At 36.5% G+C, this 21,191-nt stretch overlaps 1 protein-coding gene across 2 annotated transcripts; it reads left to right on the top strand.

Moving 5' to 3' along the window:
• The first annotated feature begins 566 nt into the window (after positions 1-566).
• LOC106171171 (neuronal acetylcholine receptor subunit alpha-7) lies at positions 567-20,861 on the top strand. Of its 2 annotated transcripts, XM_087000878.1 has the most exons (11): positions 567-1,451; positions 8,636-8,831; positions 10,959-11,104; positions 12,357-12,401; positions 14,120-14,229; positions 14,492-14,745; positions 15,636-15,833; positions 16,329-16,526; positions 16,908-16,994; positions 18,792-18,901; positions 19,127-20,861. In XM_087000878.1, exons 2-11 carry the CDS (start codon positions 8,756-8,758, stop codon positions 19,598-19,600), a joined length of 1,698 nt encoding a protein of 565 aa, XP_086857004.1. In that variant the 5' UTR covers positions 567-1,451; positions 8,636-8,755; the 3' UTR covers positions 19,601-20,861. The 2 variants fall into 2 exon arrangements, with proteins under 2 accessions (XP_086857004.1, XP_086857005.1); XM_087000879.1 differs by lacking the exon at positions 15,636-15,833 and having other exon boundaries at positions 585-1,451.
• Positions 20,862-21,191: the final 330 nt, after the last annotated feature.

Here is a 21,191-nt window from a genome sequence, read left to right as displayed (position 1 = left end):
TTCAATAGCCAGATCATGTAGATTCCAGCGGTAATCTTTTATTGAATAATAACGACTGGCTTTTGTGTTAGTTATAATTGTTCGCTCCTTGTTTCGCTATCATTTTTTCCTCCCCCAAGATAATCCGCGTGTGTTTGTGTGCTTGTGTGTGTGTGCGTGTATGCAAATGGTTACACAGACAACCTTATACGATTTTGACGTTATTTTCGTATTGAAAGGAGGACATACACAACATATATCTACACATGTGTTGAGGGAAATTACGCAATATTGGGCAATCTTATTCAACACATGTGAAGGTACAAGAGGATATCTATTAGTAACATTAGGCAGAACAACCTCCTGGAAAACAGATCACGCTTGTGGTAACTCAAAAATCAAAAGAGAAAATCGGTAATTAACACGCCCAGGGAGCTAAGCCTGAAAATTGCAATGCGAGTCCATCCAGTTGTCCTTTAACCCAACAAAGGAAAAGCATGCCCATTACGAAGAGTAGGCGCATTATTTTTTCAAGATCAATAACCAAAGGCGCGCGGCTTAATTAGTTACAACTATCTTGGGTAATTACGCTTTTTCATTCGAAAGACTGGCACCGAGTTGTTCATCAAGCAGGATTGAAAGGAGTACTGCTTTATTGACGGAGATAAAGTGGATTTAATTACTACCATAGTCATTTTGGTGACATTTGATACATTCAAAAGAGTGTTGTAAAAGAGCGCCAACATAGGAACGATTTAGAAAACATTACATGGAAACCACGTACATTACTTCATTTTGGAGCTTTTAAACTGCATATGTGTATAAATGAGAGAGAGAGAGAGAGAGAGAGAGAGAGAGAGGTAGAGACAGAGAGAGACTATATATACATATTCTGTACTTGAGGTTTTGGGTCAAGTCCCCCTTGAGCAGGTAAGATTGCACTCGTGATTTATTGAAATTACCATTGCAAGCAGAGTTAAACATACATATAGGGCGATCATATGCAGTAAATGTTTGCTCTCTGTATAACTTATATAAGAGATGCACACGATGACTGATAGTCTGAATATTGACTTGGCAACAATTTGACTAATTGCTGGTGTATGTGGGGAAATGTACAAATAATACATCGCACTCGGTTTAGAGAGAGAACAAGAGGGAAAAAGAGCGAGGGAGTGTGCGTAAATTGAACACGAGGGATTGAAGCCCGGTCATGATATACAAACCATCTGTTGAACAACAATAAGTTACGACAGGCAGGGATCAAAGTCGGAATGGAATATGCCACAGGCATCGTTCTGTAAGAAGTACTCCACATCATGACTGATACGGCACCATTTTCTACTAATCAAGCTGTTCTATTTTGACTGTTTTCCCTCAAGCCAAACTGAAACTGAAGAGGAGTCTCAATTCGATTTCCTATACATAAAAGATATACCAAGACTTATTACGCGGGAATCCATTGAAAGGCAGTAAGTAAAAAAAATATCAGTGGTTGGGCCACTTATGCATTCTTTTTAATCTGTAGGAGTTTAGGAACATCTATTTTCTCTTGCTGTTATGCATGGTATAAAAAAAGGCATTTTTATCAAAGTACCGGATTACTTTCTAATTCAAATGAAGTAATATATAACAAATTTGATATTAAAAAAATGGTCTGATTTGAATATATCAAAGATTAGTATATACAGAACTGATGACTAGTAACTCTGTATAGTAACAGGTAGCATTTCAAATTGCGTTGATCCGTACGTGTTCATTTGTATCTCAGAAGGCAAATACTAAAAATACGTTTTATTGTGAAATTGTTCCATGTGATAACAGATGCACATACATTATTTCATATGCACCAAGCATACATGTACATCTTATTAATCATATTTTTATTTAAGTGCGTACGTGCTTGCATGAAGTATAACACCAGATACATGTAGTTTCAAGAGCATTGAAAATGAAACACATTGGGCAATACAAAAGTATTGTTTAAGACAGTCTTCTGTCACTGATGACAGTGTTGAGTCTACATGCTCGTGTTACCCCAACTTTCCATTGTCTCTTTGCCTGTCACGTACATTTGCGTTCACAAGCCTACCGCAATAAAGTACCAAAAGGGTACAGGTACCTTTATCATATTTATTGACTCATTGTAACATTTTTACTTGTACAACAATCAGAGATGGTTTGGGGATTTACGTTTCTATGGCGCTCCTCATAAGACAGAAGCTTTGTGAGTATACCTGCAAGTTGGCAAATTTATGAAAAAAGGAAATTTGAACTCAAAACTGAATTTGAAATGAGACAAAATCAAAACAACAATAACAGCCACACAATGAAAAAGGCATGAGGCCAATAGTTCTTAATAATACATTGCTAAACAACCAATTCTTAAGAGACTGAGCACTGTTATAAAAGAAGCCACTTATGAATTCTTCCAACGGGAGCGCGACTAAGCAAATTAAGCTGTTAGGAGTTTTGCCAGAGGACAGCCATCAGGGAAAATGACGGTTCCACCGACGAGGAAGCCCAAATTACTTCCGCTTATGCCCGAAGTGGAACCCTGTTGGGTAAACAAAAGACATTCCTTTCCTCAAAGCAAACACACATGGTCTGTAGCCACCGAATAAGTGCAAGACGTGTTACACAACGACCATGTACAATTGTTACTGGGATTCAGTACCCATGGAAAGGAGCAGAACTTGATGGAAGGAAAATTGGATGACATCTAGAACAAATGATAATATTTATGATTGAATAGTGTTTTAGAACGAATTTGTCTAAAGACGACTGCTGAGATAATGAGCCTTTCTTGAGGTGTTTGATAATCAAGGCCTAAATTTGAAAAAAATGTCCAGTGGATACTGCACTGTTTGAGAGAGAGAGAGAGAGGAGAGAGTGTGTGCATAAGATGAGAACATCTACTTTAAGTCTTAAATCCGTACAAAAAATTTTAATATTGAACAAGAAGGGAATATAGGGGTTAAAGACAATGTTAATGAATTTTACCTGTGCATATATATGTATGTAGTCTATATTAATTTGGTGATAATTTATAAGCCATTTCCTTTTTCTGTTCAGAAAAAGAATTGAATGAAACGCGTGCTCGCAGAGGAAGCTAATGAAATTTCACTGAAATTGGGCACTGTGGTTGTGTTTGGGGGGGGGGGGGGTACACCCATCAATAGACTGGTAGACACAATGCTCTAAAACGTGATACTGTAGTTTTAATTACATTTTACGGGTTCTATATAAAAAGTGAACTGCTATACACCAGTTTATATTTTACAGAAGCGTGGACGAACGGATCTTTAGAATATAATATAAGAGACTTCGTGTTTGTTTCGAGACTGCTTAAATACAGTAAAAAACCGACAACGTAATGTCGACTTTGTGATATTGGACTAAGAGCATTTTGCGAACGATTTGGCTGCAACAGAGTAATTGCCTTACCTTCGTTGTCACACCTGGAAGTAAAACTAATTGCCAAGCCAATGGTCTTGGAGCTTAGATTAAACATAAAAAAAGGAGATAAAAAGCGTTTTGAATTTTTGTGGAACTTAGCTTACACGGTTAATAGCATTATTACTAAGAACGATTTTGGACTTTAAAAGTAGTTTTGATGAGCCTGTGTGTTATTTATAATATTGGATAGCTGTCTATCCATAAATTTCGTGCTATGGAAACAGACATCAGTTTACATGCATGGAGAGGGACATGAAGCACTCTGGCATGGTCTTATCATTCGCCTGGATTAATTCAGCCTTCAACCGCCAAGTTTATTCCTAATCATCCGCGCCCTCTGGTTAGAAATGCAGCCAGTTTCTATGATATTTAAAGATGATGACTATCGTAACTGTAACTCGTATAAAGACCCTAGCGGCAACTTGGTGTCATTGATATTGGTGCTTTTATCTGCAGTGGATACGGAGTTATTCCCCTAACCCACTGCCATCTACACCCTATTAGTTTAAATACGCTTCGAGGCACTCGAGAAACTTGTTTGAGAGTAAAAAAAGTATTTTACGTGCTGAACACTGGCCGATAATTGAGCATTGGTTCTGCAACCAAAGCGGTGATTGTGCCTCCTTTCTGTTTCCCTTGAGCGACGTTGCAGCGACCAACCTTCACTGAATCCTTTGTGCGATTGCCCTGTTCAAAACTTTGCGGCCACCCTGGCATCCACGGCGACCCGTGAACGTTCTGTGCGAGATTTGAGCGATCACTGAGACCCCTTTTAGCGTCCAACAGTTACCTGGCCAGTTTCATGGTAGCAAAAGGGCCGCACAAAGGACTCCTTTCAGTGTAAATTGGGTTTAATATATTCCAGTATTACATTTCCCAATAACAACGCCTTGATAATAATCTTGGATTTTGTGTATAATTCTGCACTTCAAAGCCAACTACCCTTCATTTCAGTGCATGTATGTCATTTTTCTTTTCAAGTACACACATAATTATGACCCATAAAACGTATAGTCGAATCTCAATAATATTTTGTGATTGAACTTTGTAGCTTGTATATCTGCATTACATCGCACATGTTGAATATCGGGTCTCGTGGCATTGTAGCCAATTTCATCACAGCTGTAATTAATACGATTTGAGACCAACAATCAAACACTCGAAATGAACGATAAGACTTTTAGGCAGGAAGAGCAAACGGTAGCATTATCATCTACAGATCTGGGATTTGGAAAGTGAGCTAACGATAGAAGTACACATTGGAAAAGGCAATTTATCATAGCTAGGTGATATTGTATAGTAATGTAGAAAATAATGTTAATTCCTTAATCAATTAAAACAGCAGATTGAACTTCCTGTATTTGTGTACGTGACCAGACTTTGACGCAAATTACACGTCAACTAATGACACCGCGGTACTTAGCGTTTAGGTAAAATGTTTTCAAGAAAACGCTTCTGGTGGTTTTATGGGTAGTTTTCTAGGATATCTGATGCCACTGGACAACGAAGTTATGAATGCTGCAAATCTATTTACTCCATACCATAGCATTTACTTAACATTTGAAGAATGTCTGCGCATCAAGAAAAATAACTTAGTCGAGAATGAGTTATTGATATTGGCCACGAAGATTTCTTGTCGGAGAATAAACCGCCTGTGGCTATAATCTCCTGACGAGGAAAGAAGCAGATTTTGGTTCATCTTAAAACTTGATATGTTTTCACATCCTCTCTGCAAATATTGTCATGGTCATGAATGCAGAACTCTGTGATATCTTGCATAATTTGACACTGCCAGTAATAATACCGAGAACTATCCGAAACATGATATAAACAAATCTTGTTTATATGGGAAATAAACTAAATTACATTGTTTCAACATGCGTTGGCAGTAAACCAACGTTTTGTTAAATTGATGACCCAATTATGGGCTAGCATAAGGGGAAGGTCATTTCACAGTGTACTGATAGCGAGCTGAAGCGATGGCCATTTCATGACCATTTCACCACTCATATCTGTGCACTGGCCGCTGTGGTCATATTACATGGGAATCTCGTAGGTAAACGCACTGATTGTGCACGGAAGGATAGATAACCCTTAACGACCAAATCAGCAACGGTGATATTCCATTCATTAAGTAGTCTGGCTTCCGGTGATTCTACAATGGCTAATTGAAAAAAGACAGAGACAGACACGTAATGGGGTCTGGTTTCGTTTGGCTATATTATCAAATAGCCTCTGACGTTAAGATCGCTTATGTCTTGGCAGTTTGGAAAGTAATTTTTTTATGATTGTTGTGCATGCCATCATCTCTCAGTTGCAAAAGTAGTACCTACGCATGCCCACGTGCTTAAAGTTTGATCTAAAGTGCCCGTCGCAAGAAGAATTTTACAATTATCTTCACCAATGCCGATTAAAACTTTACTAGCAGGTGCTATAGTTCTTGGTGGAATTAATGTTGTTGTGTCAGCGTGTCTACTTAACTATCAACTAAAGTATGTGTGAATTAATTTCATTAGGTAAATGTTTTCACTTGATATGATTATGCCAATAGCTTTTATTATCAATGTATTTGAACGAACGAAATGATAAAAGCGCGGGTCACATGTAAGGAAATAGTTTGTCACGTGTGGGAATGCACAAGATCACGATTATCGTCTTAACATATGTAACCCCCCTGGCCATCAAAATGCTGTTTAAAAACGCAGATAGTTCATATGTTTTTAAAAGAAGATAAACGGTGATTAAATTTTAAACAGTCCTGTGCGCCGGTCAACCACTCGGGTTTAATTCGTGACCATGGGAATTCCAGCTGCCACTTAAATAACAAACGCACGGCAATTTTGACGTTTTATTAGATAAAGAAATTAATTTACTGTGCCTGCAGAAAAAAAAAAGAAAAACATACGACGCCACTTGCATGACCATACAGTAGATTTCTAGGCAAATTTATTCTTGCAGTTGTCATGGTAATTGCATCAAATTAAAGGAAGTGTTGAATCATGTGCATAGAATGACTTTTTGGTTTCTTTTTTTTTTTTTTAAGAGAAGAGTGGTGTGCCATTATATATATATATATATATATATATATATATATATATATATATATATATATATTCTAAATGTTGAATACTGCCGAGAGGTACCTTTTACGGCGAACACAATTAACGAACACCCTTTTTCATACAATGTAAGACAAGTGCCTCATAAGGGCAGTGAAAAGTAAAGGGCAGAGATAATTCTGGCACTGTCAACTATGAAACAGAGCATCAGCATTAAAAACACCTATAGTATACTGTCATTGTCGGTTCAGCATTTTCACATTTTTACCTAAATAGTAAAAACAACATTTGGGGTATCAACATGATCACGAAGTTGGAGTCACCGGTTAGCGGCCTATATATGGCATATTAAATATATTGTATCTTTATCACTTCAAATATCTACTTACATGAATAAGCACATGTTTCAAAGTTAAGTGGGTAAAAACAACAATAATAAGTAGAGGTCTTGGTTCTCGAATATCCTGATTACTTACGAGAGCAAACAGTGCTATTCCTTTTATGAAATAGCCCCTTGACACCAAACCCGTTGTAGTAAGCTAAGCGAATTACTGTTCATTACTAAAATGCGGAGGGAAAAAAATTAAAAGCTTACACATGGGATAGCACCGATAAGCCCAAAGAGTGAGTTGAATCACGTAAATGCGTTATCACAAGCGGTAGAACTTTCTCTATTAATCAAAGCCTAAGAATACAAATCCATATTGACATACGTGGGACCCTGAGATTCCCTAATGGTGTGAATCATGGCGGAGATCTGGGATTATGCGGGGCGTAAACGCAGTTATCGATTATCATACAGTCTATGAGAGATCATAAGGTACCACGGAAATCCTAAAGCAACTGGAAACTATGATCCCTTTTCTTCTGGTAATCTTGTAGTGCTTAATGTATGCATGCGTAGGAGGAAGAAAGAACCGAAGCGTACCTTTTGAACATTTTCTGGAGATGGTTCTTAAGGCATGAGGCTACTTTTTTCACTAAAGTGCTAATTTGATATTCATGCTTGTGAAATATTTCTTCCGTGTGAATTAACCAGAAGGATAAAGTACCTTTGGATGTTAAAATTGATTTTTCTTGTTGTTAACCGCACTTTCTAATCTTTGATCGGTTCTATCCTGTTACATTTATTATGGGTCTTATCCTGCTCTTTATAGACTATTAGACTATAATTCATAGTGCTCTCGTGTGGGAATTAAAGAGTTATCAACAAATGTACCATTCATTTAATAAAAATGACGTTTCTTTTATTAAAAGAAAACTTTAAAACATGAGCTCTTGTGTTAAAATTTCAATTCAACTATATCTGCCACTGTACTGGACTTATTTTGGTAGGCTGACTTTTTTTATTTAGCGCTATAACTTGATAAATGAAAAAATATGCTTAGCGTTTTGTTTTTTTCTCTACAACATTAAGATGTATTTTAAAAAAGGCATTTCACCTCAGTTATATGAGACTTTGAGACTGATAGCTATAATTTCCAATTGCCTTAACCAGCGTGTCAATCATAATACCTATCGTTTTATCATTTAGAAATTATTCGCCGGCTATCTGTCTAGGTATTTCATTTAAACCAATCCTCAAATCGGGCGCCAGTGTTTGTGCAAAGACTTTCATTCAGATCTAAAAACATTTTTTTCTGTTATCAAAGAGAACACTAAAGACAACATATTTCTAATACGTCAGCCAGCGTTCTCTGTAAATTCAAAATAAAGGTATAGGGCGATATTAATTACAATAAAGTATCAAAGAGTTTCAAAATGCACACATTTGGCTTTCACCATGGTTCTATGAAGCGTCAACCATTCTTAATCAGATTGTTTCGATAAAACAGTGATATCTGTCTTCACCGCTGCAGATTAAGATTATTTTGATTTTACCACGACATAAAACCACATCGATACCAATTTCTGAAAGGAAAGTTTTTAAGGGGAGGCGTTCTGAAAAACGTTTATAAACAGGTAACACAGCGGCACAGCGCCTGTATGTTCTAGGACGCATGCGTGGAATTACCAGCGTTGATCTCCTAAGCGTGAATCAATGAAAAATCTTTGCCCCCCGACAGTGTATGTGCTAACAGGGATCTTGCATTGTTTTCAATCATCCGTCACGTGGTTATTGCGCTTTTTCTTTTCAGCTGCTGGTAGATAATACCGAGCATTGATTTCAAGATAGGGTCAAGGTGCCAGGGATTTTCGTGGTGATATTGCCCATCAGACAGTGTCAGGAATTAATCAATGGGAGAGTATCTGATGGGATGGAGATGCTTAAGAAGAACTGCTTGTGTACGATATTCCTACCATTCCTCATAATTTTTTGCTGTTTTCCGCCAGGTGAGTGTAGATGAAAGCATCTCAGGCGTTAAAATACATGTACGCGTTGAAGTGTGGGTTTGATCTCACATCCTTAAAAATTAAATGGCTAATTAGTAAAAGACACACAATGGTGCATAATGTTGACAAACTATTATATAAAAAAACATCTGTTTTTTTAATCTGAAACGACTCTTATAGCAACAGACTCAGTGAATTGTTATGTAAATTAATGTTGTTTCACGGTTAGACGGCTTAATTATTTTTACGTGCTCAGTATAACAACCAACATAAAATCGCAAAATAAGTTATTGTCATGTGATTTCGTAAATGAATGACCGAATATTGAAGCAATTACTCGGTATCATGGTGTACCAAAGACGCGCATTTGCTTCTCATGATTAGTTCATTTTATACTCATGTAGGCAGCGGAATTGCACCTAAATATTTCCGAAAATTGTTTTCAAAAAGCGTATTTACAAATGTGGTTCGCTGACTTTTTCAAATGCGATTTAAAGTTGCGAAAAGTGACATCTTCTCACAAACCCAGCCCGATATCGAGCTCCACACATTTGTGGCTTAAAAGCTAATTCAATAACAAGCACTTGACAAATTAACTCAAGCACGAATAACGAAGGCGATTAAGTTACATTGCGACTATTGTAGACTGCAACTATTAAAGAGTGCTTTCAGGTGATTGTTTAGAAGAAAAATACATTAGTGCAGTTTTGCACATGGTAGAAATGAATGAAATTTTGTAAAATCGAAAAACTGTAGGATCTACAAAAGAAAGTAAAAGCGGAAGAAACTGTGACAAAAGAGTACAAACACATAGCTGTTTATACAAAGATCGATTATGAATAGAACCATTATGGTTCTTGCGTCTCTCGTCTCCAGGAGTTTTTATACTAAATAGAACAGTAACTCAGAAAGGCAAAGGAAGTGTGGTAGGACAATTGATTATATGGGACATGCAATACAATTGCGATGCTTTATTTTCTTAAGGGTGCCTATCGCCATTACACCCACCGGCATTATCTTATATTAGGAAATATAGACTGAAAAATAAAATCAACTACGATCATTTGGAGGTGCATGCAATCGCATTTTTTTGAAAACCATTTCCATCTAAATGGTCATTAAAATGCGTGCAAGTACCTTTATGAATGTTGCTCTTTGACTTTTTAAAGCTGAACGCTCGCGCTTTCTGTATCAAATGTCATCCGTTTTGTTCGTTTAATGAACCCAAGTCTTCGATAAATTGTTTAGTGACATACGCTTTACAATGAATGCGCAGCCAATTTTGTTTGTTAGAAATATTGAAGATATGTTGCGCATTGAGTAAAGAGCTATTTCATTATATTAATTTGTAAAAAGCGGATATGATTAAAAAGAAACACACGTCGATACACATTACCTAAGGAAGGGAGAGAAGTCTGACTGATGTGCTAAATACCTATTACCATTTTTCTTTCAAATGTTGAATCGGTGCCGTCGTGCTTGCCTTTTAGCTTTGATGGGTAAAATAGGTGTCTTTTGATGATCGTTAAAAAAGATAAGAAGATTTTCTTATGTGATCATACCGTCCTATAAGTGATCATTAGTATAAGGTATAAGCATGGAACGGGTGATAGATTAAAGCCTAAAGCTGGCAGTACTAATGCCTATTTTTCGTTCTTGCTGCTATAATTCCAGGGACTCCTAGTAGATCGATGTCAGACATCAAATTGGATCAGTTTCAGTAGTGTGCTAGCCATGTTTTGTTTCCCTGACGATTTGATTATTCGGACACTGCCATCGACTGATGTCTAACGCATCATTGAAACATATTTTCCATTACATTCGTATTTTAATTGAAAATATCAAATACCAATTTATTGAAAATGCAAAAAAACAATTTAATCACAATAAAATGTTGTTATACGCCCTAATTGTAAGAAAAAACTCGATGATTTACCGCCTATAAGAATAGCCTGTGGATTTCCCACCAAGGTAAAGTGGAGAGGCGAATTAATTTTAAATCTGCCTATATACTAAAAATTAATTGACACATATTGTATAATTCTGTGTCATCTTTTTCTTTGTGTTTGCATTTAATGCACCCCATATATTTCTGTTTACAAGCTTCTCTTTTCTGATATATTCCAGGCACGGAACAAGGGTATCACCAAAGACGTCTTTTGGACGAAATATTTAAAAATAGGTCATATAACCTTCTTGAAAGACCAGTGAAAAATGAAAGTGAAGCCTTAGAAGTGACATTTGGATTAACATTACAGCAAATAATAGACGTGGTGAGTATTGGTTTAGCATTCATTCCTACATTACATACACATTAACTGTTGTAAAGATATCAAGTGACACTTTCAGTTTGCATGTAATTTTGTTTGGACCAGGATGATTTTATATAGTAAATAAACTATTGCCTCGTTTACACCGGGCTACGACCCTCTCACCACGATAACGGCGACCATGAAATTTTAAAAGCGCTCTTGGCCTTTGCCACCTGTTCACTTTGAAACCAGATGGAGAGCGACAAGAAACCTGAGAGACCATTTGCGATGGACAATGGGCCCAGTTCCATAAACTCGCATATCTCTTGGCGAACGATGCCAATGAAGTGTGATTGAGACCAAAAGAGACGCCATGGAAGACTATCATGATTACTTAAATCCCACCTTGCAACCCCAGGGCGATTCCCTGAGTCTGTTGGTGAGAGTAGGCCAAACGTCCTCCAAGCATCTCAAGTTCGATGTTAACGAGGTGTAATTATACCACGTGAATAAACAAAAGCTTTTCATTTAATCAAAATGATTTCTTCAAAGCACTTATTTATTAAATTGCTCCATCACAGCGTTCCAAAATCTTGGCAACATTACAGAACATTGGTTTGAGACAGAGGGCAAAAAGTCAGCAACCATTTATATAACTTAATTACAAAAGCCGGTCTTTACTTTTCTGAGCCTGTTGAATTCATTTAGTTACATTTAGCGGTTAAGGCTAAAATGATAAGAAAATTGATCAGATCTCCCTGCCAAAAACTGCTGCTTACTTTATTGTCAGCCTAAGCTCATCGGGCACTCTGGAAAAATAACCATTGTTATTTCACGCAGCGCAACTGCAACCGCATTCATTATTTGCCCTGTAGTGGGAGAGATCTGATTATTACTCATTACTGATGTCTCACAAGGGACATTTACTATAATTTGTGATTTTATTTTGACAAACATCAGACAAGCCTGATAAATTATAATCTAGTCCGGAATGTTTGGGTGCATTAATGGTTTCATTCATCATACGAATATTGAACTGGATTCTGTGAATTTGACGCAGTTTCAAAGGATTAGAGTACATGGGGAATATGTGGGAATTCTTTTTTGCTAGCGTGTGAAATTGCCTTGTTTTGCTAATTTATTCTTTGCTTAATTACACTGTTTGATGCGACAAATAGATCATTTCTAAGAAGCATATCTAAATTTAGATAATCACTGTACTGTGAATAAACTTTGCACTTTCTATCATCGTATTTTATTTTTTATCACATAGGATGAAAAGAATCAAGTTATCAACACCAACATTTGGTTGAACCTGGTAAGTCGAAGGTCGGTTATTTTGTATTTTTCATTGAAACTTAACGTTCCAGAAACATATTGCCAAATTTACTGTTATAACCTTACTTGAAGTGAGATAACGTAAATAATGGACATTTCAGTTCGCTAATTCTATTGCTCTGTTGTTTGTTAGATTGTTTGCGACTGAAAGATCACCAGTTATCAGGTCATTTACAGATCTATAATATGTTAAATGGTTGCAATTGAAGTATAAGGTACTGTAGTAATTAATCATGCAGTTACCGGACTCCTAAACTCTCATTAGTGGTTTCAGTTTTTTCAGTTACACGTGAAGAATGATGTTCATTGTATCTATTCATCTTCATTATATTTGCATGACAGTTATTATTAGGTTATCATAGCGGAAATGTTTTCAGATAATGGCTAGTCACGTTTTTCGATATACATTGGAGATAGATTTGTCATCGTGGTTCGATGAAAAGTTCGATGTTTCGTTAACTCTTTATATACACAGGAGCTACCTGTAAAACGTCCATCCTGCAACTTTTTGTCCCGAAATTCCGTGCAATATTTTGAATCATGATATTAAATTGACCCCATGTAAGATAATTATCTTGACATTTACACATAAACTGAAGTGAGGGTAGTAGCCTGACCTGTTTGGAAACATCCTCATGATAATCATATTAATTGATTGATGAGTAGTAGTCAGTGGCCTTTTTATGAAACATTATGGAAAAAATAGTCGCAATATGTCAAATCTTCATTCCGCTCTCAAGGGATATCCTATTGGTTTCTTAAGGCCACCTTTTGAATCAAATGTTTGCCACTGGTTTTATCAATGTTTCCATCTACCTGGGTTTTCTGATTTTTCCTGTAACTTCCATGTAATCACATACTAAAAACTGAAATAAAAAGGTATCTTTTTCAAATTTATATACATGCTAAGAAGCACATATATATGAATATGGCTGGGTATTTAAGGGCGGAAATATCGACCAGGAGATAAATTGTGTTGGGCCTCTTGGGAATAGGTATTTTCTCAATGTTTTTTATGGTTCAAAAGTTGGACTTCCAGAAAGATGGACTATTTGTCTATTATAAATGCATTAGAACTACTACAGGGGGTGACAAAAAGTATTGCACCATCTGTGTGAATAGTGCGCTATGTGACATGGGGAACCCGTCCTTGAAAAGTGACTCGCGGTGTACTCCTGGAGTACCCAAGATGATACCGCTACACCACAGGGCCAGGGCTGTACAAGAGTGACATTACCAGCATGGCATCAACAGGGTACATTGGCCTGCCCAATTACAAGATGCAAACCCCCAAAAAAAACTTTTGCAAAGTACCAACCCTTTACCAGAAACGCTCCAACCCAAAGTGTCTCCAGGGCCTGGGCCAACATAGACCCTAAAAGAATACTGAACCTTTATCAGTCTTTGCTTAGAAGGATGGTTGCCATATTGACATCATGTGACTATCCTACCAAAACATAAGTAGTGACATAATAACATGCGTTTACAAGGGCAAAGCACTGGTCTTTAACCATTTTTCTAAAAATTATAATTGAAAAAAAAATCTAGCTGTTGTTCACCGTTAAGCAAAATGGTACAATACTTTTGCCAACCCCTGTATTTTAAATACTCTTGTCTAAACCTAGTTATGGTCGGATGAAGGTTAAATGCGTCAGGTAAACATTTGTTGAGGAGACATACCTTTTTATTTATTTTCAGTACTGGCATGACTATACGCTGACCTGGAATTCATCAGAGTATGGCGGGATAACGTCCATTAGACTGCCAGCTAAATACTTGTGGAAACCAGACGTTCTTTTGTACAACAGGTAAATGAAGTCGTTGTATTTCTCAGTTAACGCAAGTATTCTAATAAATTGAGAATTTAATTTTTTTGACTTTTATTGTTTATATATAAAACCCTTTCTGCATACAGTTTGCTGAAATGATAAAACCATAGGGAAGCGCTAGTTTCATACCAAATAACAAACAGTGATTCATGATTATGAAAATGTCGATGTATGTATTATTAAATAGAAATTACTAAATCATTTCTTATATCTTTAAATTTTCTGGTTCATTTCATTTAAGTGCGGACGAAAAATTTGACGGCACGTTTCCTACCAATGTCGTAATCTACAGTAACGGTTTATGTCAGTGGGTCCCGCCTGGAATGTTCAAAAGCACGTGCAAAATTGACATCACATGGTTTCCTTTTGATGACCAATTGTGTAAGATGAAATTTGGTTCATGGACACACGATGGAACCCAAATAAATCTCTTATTGGAGAAACCGGAAGGAGATACATCATCGTTTATTCCCAACGGGGAATGGAACCTTATTGGTAAGATATACTTTAAGACACATACATACACATACTCATCATATCTTAATTTTTAGGATGATGGTCTTATTGAATGTTTGATATATATTTTTATCCCTAAGGCCATAACATTTAATACAGGCAACAATTTGTTATATTGTTAAAATTGTTAAAATCATTAGGATAGTGGGGTTATACAATAAAAGCGATCTTGTTTAGCCAAATCTCGAACAATCGATATACTTTGTTGCCTTCTTTCTTGTTGTGAATGGGACTATGAAAGTTTGCGGTACACTGGGATGGAGAAGACTTTAAATAAATGTTTACCGTACCGTAATTCGGCAGGTCATTTTCACCATTTAGTGGGTTATGTGTTGATGAGGTTTTATCACAAGGGATATTTTATTTATTTCTAGTACAATTATTGGTATTTTTTGTTAAATGTCATGGAACAACAATATAGCATGTTAAATTCTTTTCAATAGGAAAGTTTATATAGGGAGTTGAGACATCACAGAAAATATTTTTTGTGCATGTCGTGAATTTGTCTTTCATTTGTGCATTTTGTCAGTGTTTGTTTCTTGAGTGAAAGTTGTCTTGTTTTTCCTTTATTCTTACAAATATCTTTTGATTCCTGTCACTGTGCTTACGTAACAACATGCATACATTCGTTTTTGCTGTCCGTTTTGAGCAATAGTCAACGTACATGTACATGTACATGTAATGTATGTGCTGTACCCAAGAGGATTTAATATAGAGAACATCATTTGGTGTGTTTGCCTATATTTTGAAGGCGCAAGGAAGTATTGGTTGGACAAAATGAATGGTTTCTTGTGAAATTTCAAAGTGAAAATAGGGCACAGTAAGTATTCTTTATGACCGTATCACTAGTTTATGTTTACCATTTTCAGGAATGCCCGGGCAAAGAAATGTGCACTTTTACGACTGTTGTCCCACTCAACCATACATTGACAATACCTACACCTGTCACATTAGGAGACGGAGTCTTTATTACATGATGAATGTCATTGTTCCTTGTTGTCTTGTTTCTACACTTTCCGTGTTAACCTTTGCAATACCCCCTTCATCAGGCGAAAAAATTAATCATGGTAGGTTTCCAACGCACTTTCCCATTTCCCACTGAGTTAGCTTAATGATCCACTTCACACTATCTTTGGTTTCGTCCCTTTTTTAATGGATACGTGTTTTCCCAGTGGCATGTATGCATGTGCGCATGTGTAAAGTATAAATATTTTGATACTTTATTAGAGTAGATACATACCCCGGTTTCGTTCCATATCTTCAAAGGCTTATGAGGGGTGTCACCTAGCTACCACCGTTCACCCTTTAAGTCACGTAACAAAAGTGTTTTTTTTCTGTGATCATTTTTTATTTATATTATGGGCTTAGTCTTGTTACACGGCTGCATGCTTGTGTTTTAGGCATCACTGCATCAGGGCACTGCCTTTTGTTCCCGACAACACCTGGCAATACACGTGCTTGCTGAAATATGTTTCAGTTTCTTTTAAAACTGGAACTTTGCATGTGTGCATGTAATGGCTAATATTGCTGTGTATATAGAACTGAGTCTCGTTCTCTTGTAGGCGTGCCGGGGAAACGGAATGTCCTTCTGTATGATTGTTGTCCAGATAATCCGTACATCGATGTTACTTACACCATCCATATTCGTCGGCGAACGTTGTACTATGGGTTCAACCTCATCTTGCCATGTGTCCTGTTGTCCGCAATGTCACTTTTTATATTTCTTTTACCACCCGATGCTGGTGAAAAGATCTCACTAGGTAAGGCTAGAATTGGCAAAATACCTATGCATTCCATAACTGCTGTACCTGTGCACTGGTGCATGGAATGATATGAGCTATCACTTTGTATTCATTATGTGTCAGCATATTTCATGAGAATGACTTTCTTGTATGTTTATTGTCGATGGGATTTATGCTATTTAAGTGCTGATTGAAAACTTTTTTAAATGATATTGGCGATGCAATGAAGTGCTTTTACTGCAGATAGGAAATTGTTAAGGTTAAAATGAAAAAAATATTGTCAATTACTTAAAGTACTTCACTTTATTTTCATTCATAACATGACAGTTTTTACTGCACTAATTAGTCAGATGGTTAGATTTTTATATCAGTATTACAAAACTAGCCACTTACTTTCAGGTGTCACCATGCTGCTTTCTTTGTTTGTGTTCTTACTGTTGGTGGCAGAAACCATGCCGCCTACATCTGATGCAGTCCCATTGATAGGTGAGATTGAAATCAAGTTCAAATAAGAGACTCTGCTTTACAAAATATCTGACAGAATTTTGATAAACGCTAAACCCACTGCTATTTTACGCACAAACGATATGGCCTTCATTTAATAAAAAAAAAAACATCATTTGTCGAAGAGAAATGTTTTTGCTGAATAAAAAAGGCAAATAAGTCACAACCGTACTGTACATGTATATTCAAAAACAGATAAGAAAAAAACAGCAACAACAACTACAACAAGAACACAAGCTTCCACATGGATAAATAATTCCCTGTTTCCCTGTATATTTTTACATTTGGACATTTCTTCAAAAGAGTGAATTTTAGTTTAACATACAAAATTCTACACAACAGGAGCGCAGGTGACCAAGTATTTGTACCTAATTGATTCTTCCGAATGGGGAATTAAGTCCAAAATTAAAGTCAAAACCTTAGATTGATTTGGCTCGTCAAGTTGGCCATCATAGACAAAATAGTGGAATGAGTCCTCAAGGGAACTGTATCGACGGATGGGATAGGCACTGATTTCACTTTTGTAGTAATTGTTATCGTCGTTTTTTGACTTAAACTCAGAATCGTCTCATATGAATAAGATACTAATAATACATGTCATAATGATAATAATAATAATAATAATAATAATAATAATAAATTAGGAAATAGATTTTATAGTCAAAAAGGACTTATAGCTCTTACCATTGTGATTTATTCTAAAATTGACTGAGGTTTATCTAAAATTTTCCAATGTGAGACTGTCACAAAGATGAACATGTGATTTGGAACTGGACATAAACCTAGGATCTTTCTTGTCAAAATTCTGTTTAAATATTTCCTTTTATCTTTATGTTTTTATTGTAAAAAAGAAGAAAAACTTGGCGTTTATTATTTGATGCGAAGCATACCAATACCCGTTGGAACGGGAAGAAAAAAAACCTGATCCATCAAAGCGCGTCACAAGAAACGACTTTGTTATCTTCATCTGACAACCATCTAAGAGCTTCAGGTCGCAAGCAGTATGGCCAACTTCTTTTTGATTAGTAAAAGCCATTGATTTTTCTTTTGGTCAGCACGTGGAATAACGAATTTGCCTGATTTTTTTTTCATGATGGCTTACTTTGAGTGGTTTCTTGGCCACATAAAGAAAAGCTGCAGGGTTACTGTTAATTCCCCCCACGCATGACATGAACTACCGTTTGTTAAGCCCTTTATAGTATTTGTTAAGTGCCCAAACGACATAGTCTCCCTTAAAGAATTGCGCTCAGCAAGAAATAAAATCATCTATTTGCTATTATTAGTGTACTGGAGCAACAATTTATTATGGAAACGAAATTTTGAAGTCTCAACGAATCCATCCATAGTTTTCCTCTGTTAATCATCTAGTGTGATAAAACATAGTTAAAATGTAACACATCGGGAGGTTACATTATAATATGAACAATGACAATTTTCCACTAATTTTTTTCGTGTAATAAAGCCATTTTCGGGATCCCTAGGAAATTGTATGTTTTTCTGAGGAAGCCAAAGATGACTAAAGTGGAAACTCTATATTTTACAGTTATAAGTTTTATCTAGATCTGACAATTGTGTTCTGCGCATATTCAATTTCAATCAACGCTCGCTCAACAAAAAGAGATGAAAAACCAATACAAGTTTGAATGGATCTTCCAATTACCACGCTCAACTCGACTTACACATCTTTGACAAAAAAAAATTGATAAGATAAATGGATGAGTAATCAAATGTGAATAAAATCGGTGCTCTTCCTATTTGGGCGTATTCTTCTACTTTCAGGCATGTATTTTGGCTGCATCATGATCGTCTGCTCGTTATCTGTGGTATTCACTGTGCTAGTACTTAATTACCACTTCCGTTCTCCTGACACCCACGTGATGCCTAGATGGGTGAGTCTGTTTTAACCAGCAATGATAACGTGTGAACGCAGTCACGCAAATACACGAATTCCTGCAGACTTCAAGATCCATGTTTTCAGAGATACTACTCTATAGTCTTAGTTTAATAATATTGAATCTTGCCTTTGGATTTGTTATAAATATAACACTCTGCTGCTTCACTCGACTAAGGTCCCATTGGTCACGTAACAAATGGTAGTTTGATAATGATTTCAGGTAAAAGTTGGAATCTGTGAATGGCTGGCATGGATTCTTCGAATGACCAGGCCGGACAGAGAGCTGACCAGAGCAGCGATTATCAGAAGAAGCAATATGCGGGAACTGGAGATGAAAGAGCGTGCTTCCAAAAGTTTGTTGGTGAACGTTTTAGACATGGATGACGATCACATCAGATCTCCCAAAACCAATGGAACTCCATTCAGAATAAAAGTTGACAATGATATCAGATTCTCACCAACACATCATTCTAACCCCCATGCCTGTGCCACTAAAATAGAACTGCGTAATATACATAGGGAGCTCAAACACATATCAGACAAATTGAAAAAGAAAGAGCAAGCTGCAGAAGTACGTAGCGAGTGGATGTTTGCCGCCCGCGTCATCGACAGACTATGTATTTGGCTCTTTACCATATTTACTGTGACATCAACGTGTGTTATCATTTTCTCTGCTCCTCACCTGTTTGACTGACGGTGAGGTGTTTTTCAGTGGTCTTAAGAGGTATTGTTGAAATCGGTATCAGAAATTCAACCAAAGGACCGACAATAGTGGTCGTTGTCGTTGACATGTTACAAGCCCCAATATGCGTATGGTGCGGTCACACAAGAAAGATACGATTTTCAGTTAGGAAAAAAAAGTAGCGCAGTCCATCTTGAATAGCAGATGCACATTACATCTGGAAAATAACCTTAGTGCCGAAGTGCTAGAATTGTTTGGCGTTAAGTTACACCTAGAGGTGAACGTTTATAAAGAAGCAAAAGTACTAAAAGTTCGCTTGACTCTCCAGATACGTTGACTAGAAAGATGGAATGCTCTCAGTATGCAGTTTTTAATTTAGTATCTAAGATAAAAAACCCAGCTTAACTGTAAGTCAGATATTGGAGTGAACTATTTCAATATTAAGCTGTTGACTGAAGAAAAAATCACTTCATCCTTCCAAGTTAAATACTGTATAATCGACAATTCATATAAAGTTATCATGCGAATACCGCTTTTGCACTGACTCTGTATTGTTTTGTCGTCTATGGAATCGGTGTATAAGTAACAAGGCAACAGCCTGTACAAAAGACAATGAAGAAAATTCGATCTTGACACGGACTCTGTTACCACCACTGCGTACTGCATCCGGTGGATCCGGGCTATCTAGGGGGGAGGATGGGATGCTCCCATTCTTCAAAGTATGTCTTTCTTCTCTTTTGCTAAAAGTTAAAGTTTGTGTCATTTTGGAAAAGGGGTATGGGACGGCTTTCCCTTGTTACGCCTATAATACATTGTATTTTTGCTCAACCTAATGACTGTATTCATAGACTGCAGTTGATGCCAACCGTGTTTGGGTCGGTAGGGACGATAACTTTTTAGGTATAAATGTAACTATGGAGCACCGGCGACCATTGCATATGATGATATTCAATATTACTGAGCATTGGTGCTACTAAATGGAAAATGTATATTTATTACCTTGTGAATATTTAGTGCCCCAAATTTGATGTATTCAACGACAACCCAGATGTTATACATTCACTTCAAATGTCGTGAAATATATCAATCGTCTAGCCAATTTACTTTGCTATTTTTATATTCGGACAAAATGCACTTATGTTTTCTCTGTATGTGTATGTCTAATCATTTATATATGGAATATTTGCGAATGTCTGTGAATATCTACTCTACAAAAGGGACATTTATTTTATATATTCATGTAATAAATTAGAATGCTTTTGAGTTATTTAAACCGTAGTGAAATCTATGATGTACGCGTACTGTTGGATTTTTTTTTGAGATGTTGCGAGTATTGTGCTGTGAGGAATGGAGCTGTATATGAATGCGTTTGGTGAGATCCCGGTGTTACCATAGATTGCGTTTGTTACCATTTTAACGAAGTTGTATCTTGTTAAATTTGAGTGGGGTGTCTTATTTTCTTAACATCCGAAGAAAGCAATCACAACTTCATTAAAAATGTACCATTCTGATTATTTATGAATGAAGGTGTTCTTTTCCATCTCGTTCTTTTTTTTTATCAAATAAGTTCGCTGTTCAGGATGCGGTATTTCCACACAGTAGA

The sequence above is a fragment of the Lingula anatina genome, chromosome 1 (genome assembly GCF_051362555.1).
Source record: "Lingula anatina isolate TDL-2025a chromosome 1, LinAna3.0, whole genome shotgun sequence".
Taxonomy (NCBI): Eukaryota; Metazoa; Brachiopoda; class Lingulata; order Lingulida; family Lingulidae; genus Lingula; species Lingula anatina.
The sequence above is the reverse complement of the archived record's forward strand: the minus strand, read 5'-3'. Positions and strand labels throughout refer to the sequence as shown.

What these genes read in the sequence shown, in the direction of transcription:
- LOC106171171 (XM_087000878.1), top strand. Translation starts at nt 8,756, where the DNA reads ATGGAGATGCTTAAGAAGAACTGCTTGTGTACGATATTCCTACCATTC. An exon ending in CGGGGAATGGAACCTTATTG is followed by an intron (nt 14,746 to 15,635) that starts GTAAGATATACT and finishes TACCATTTTCAG; the next exon opens with GAATGCCCGGGCAAAGAAAT. An exon ending in TGGTGAAAAGATCTCACTAG is followed by an intron (nt 16,527 to 16,907) that starts GTAAGGCTAGAA and finishes ACTTACTTTCAG; the next exon opens with GTGTCACCATGCTGCTTTCT.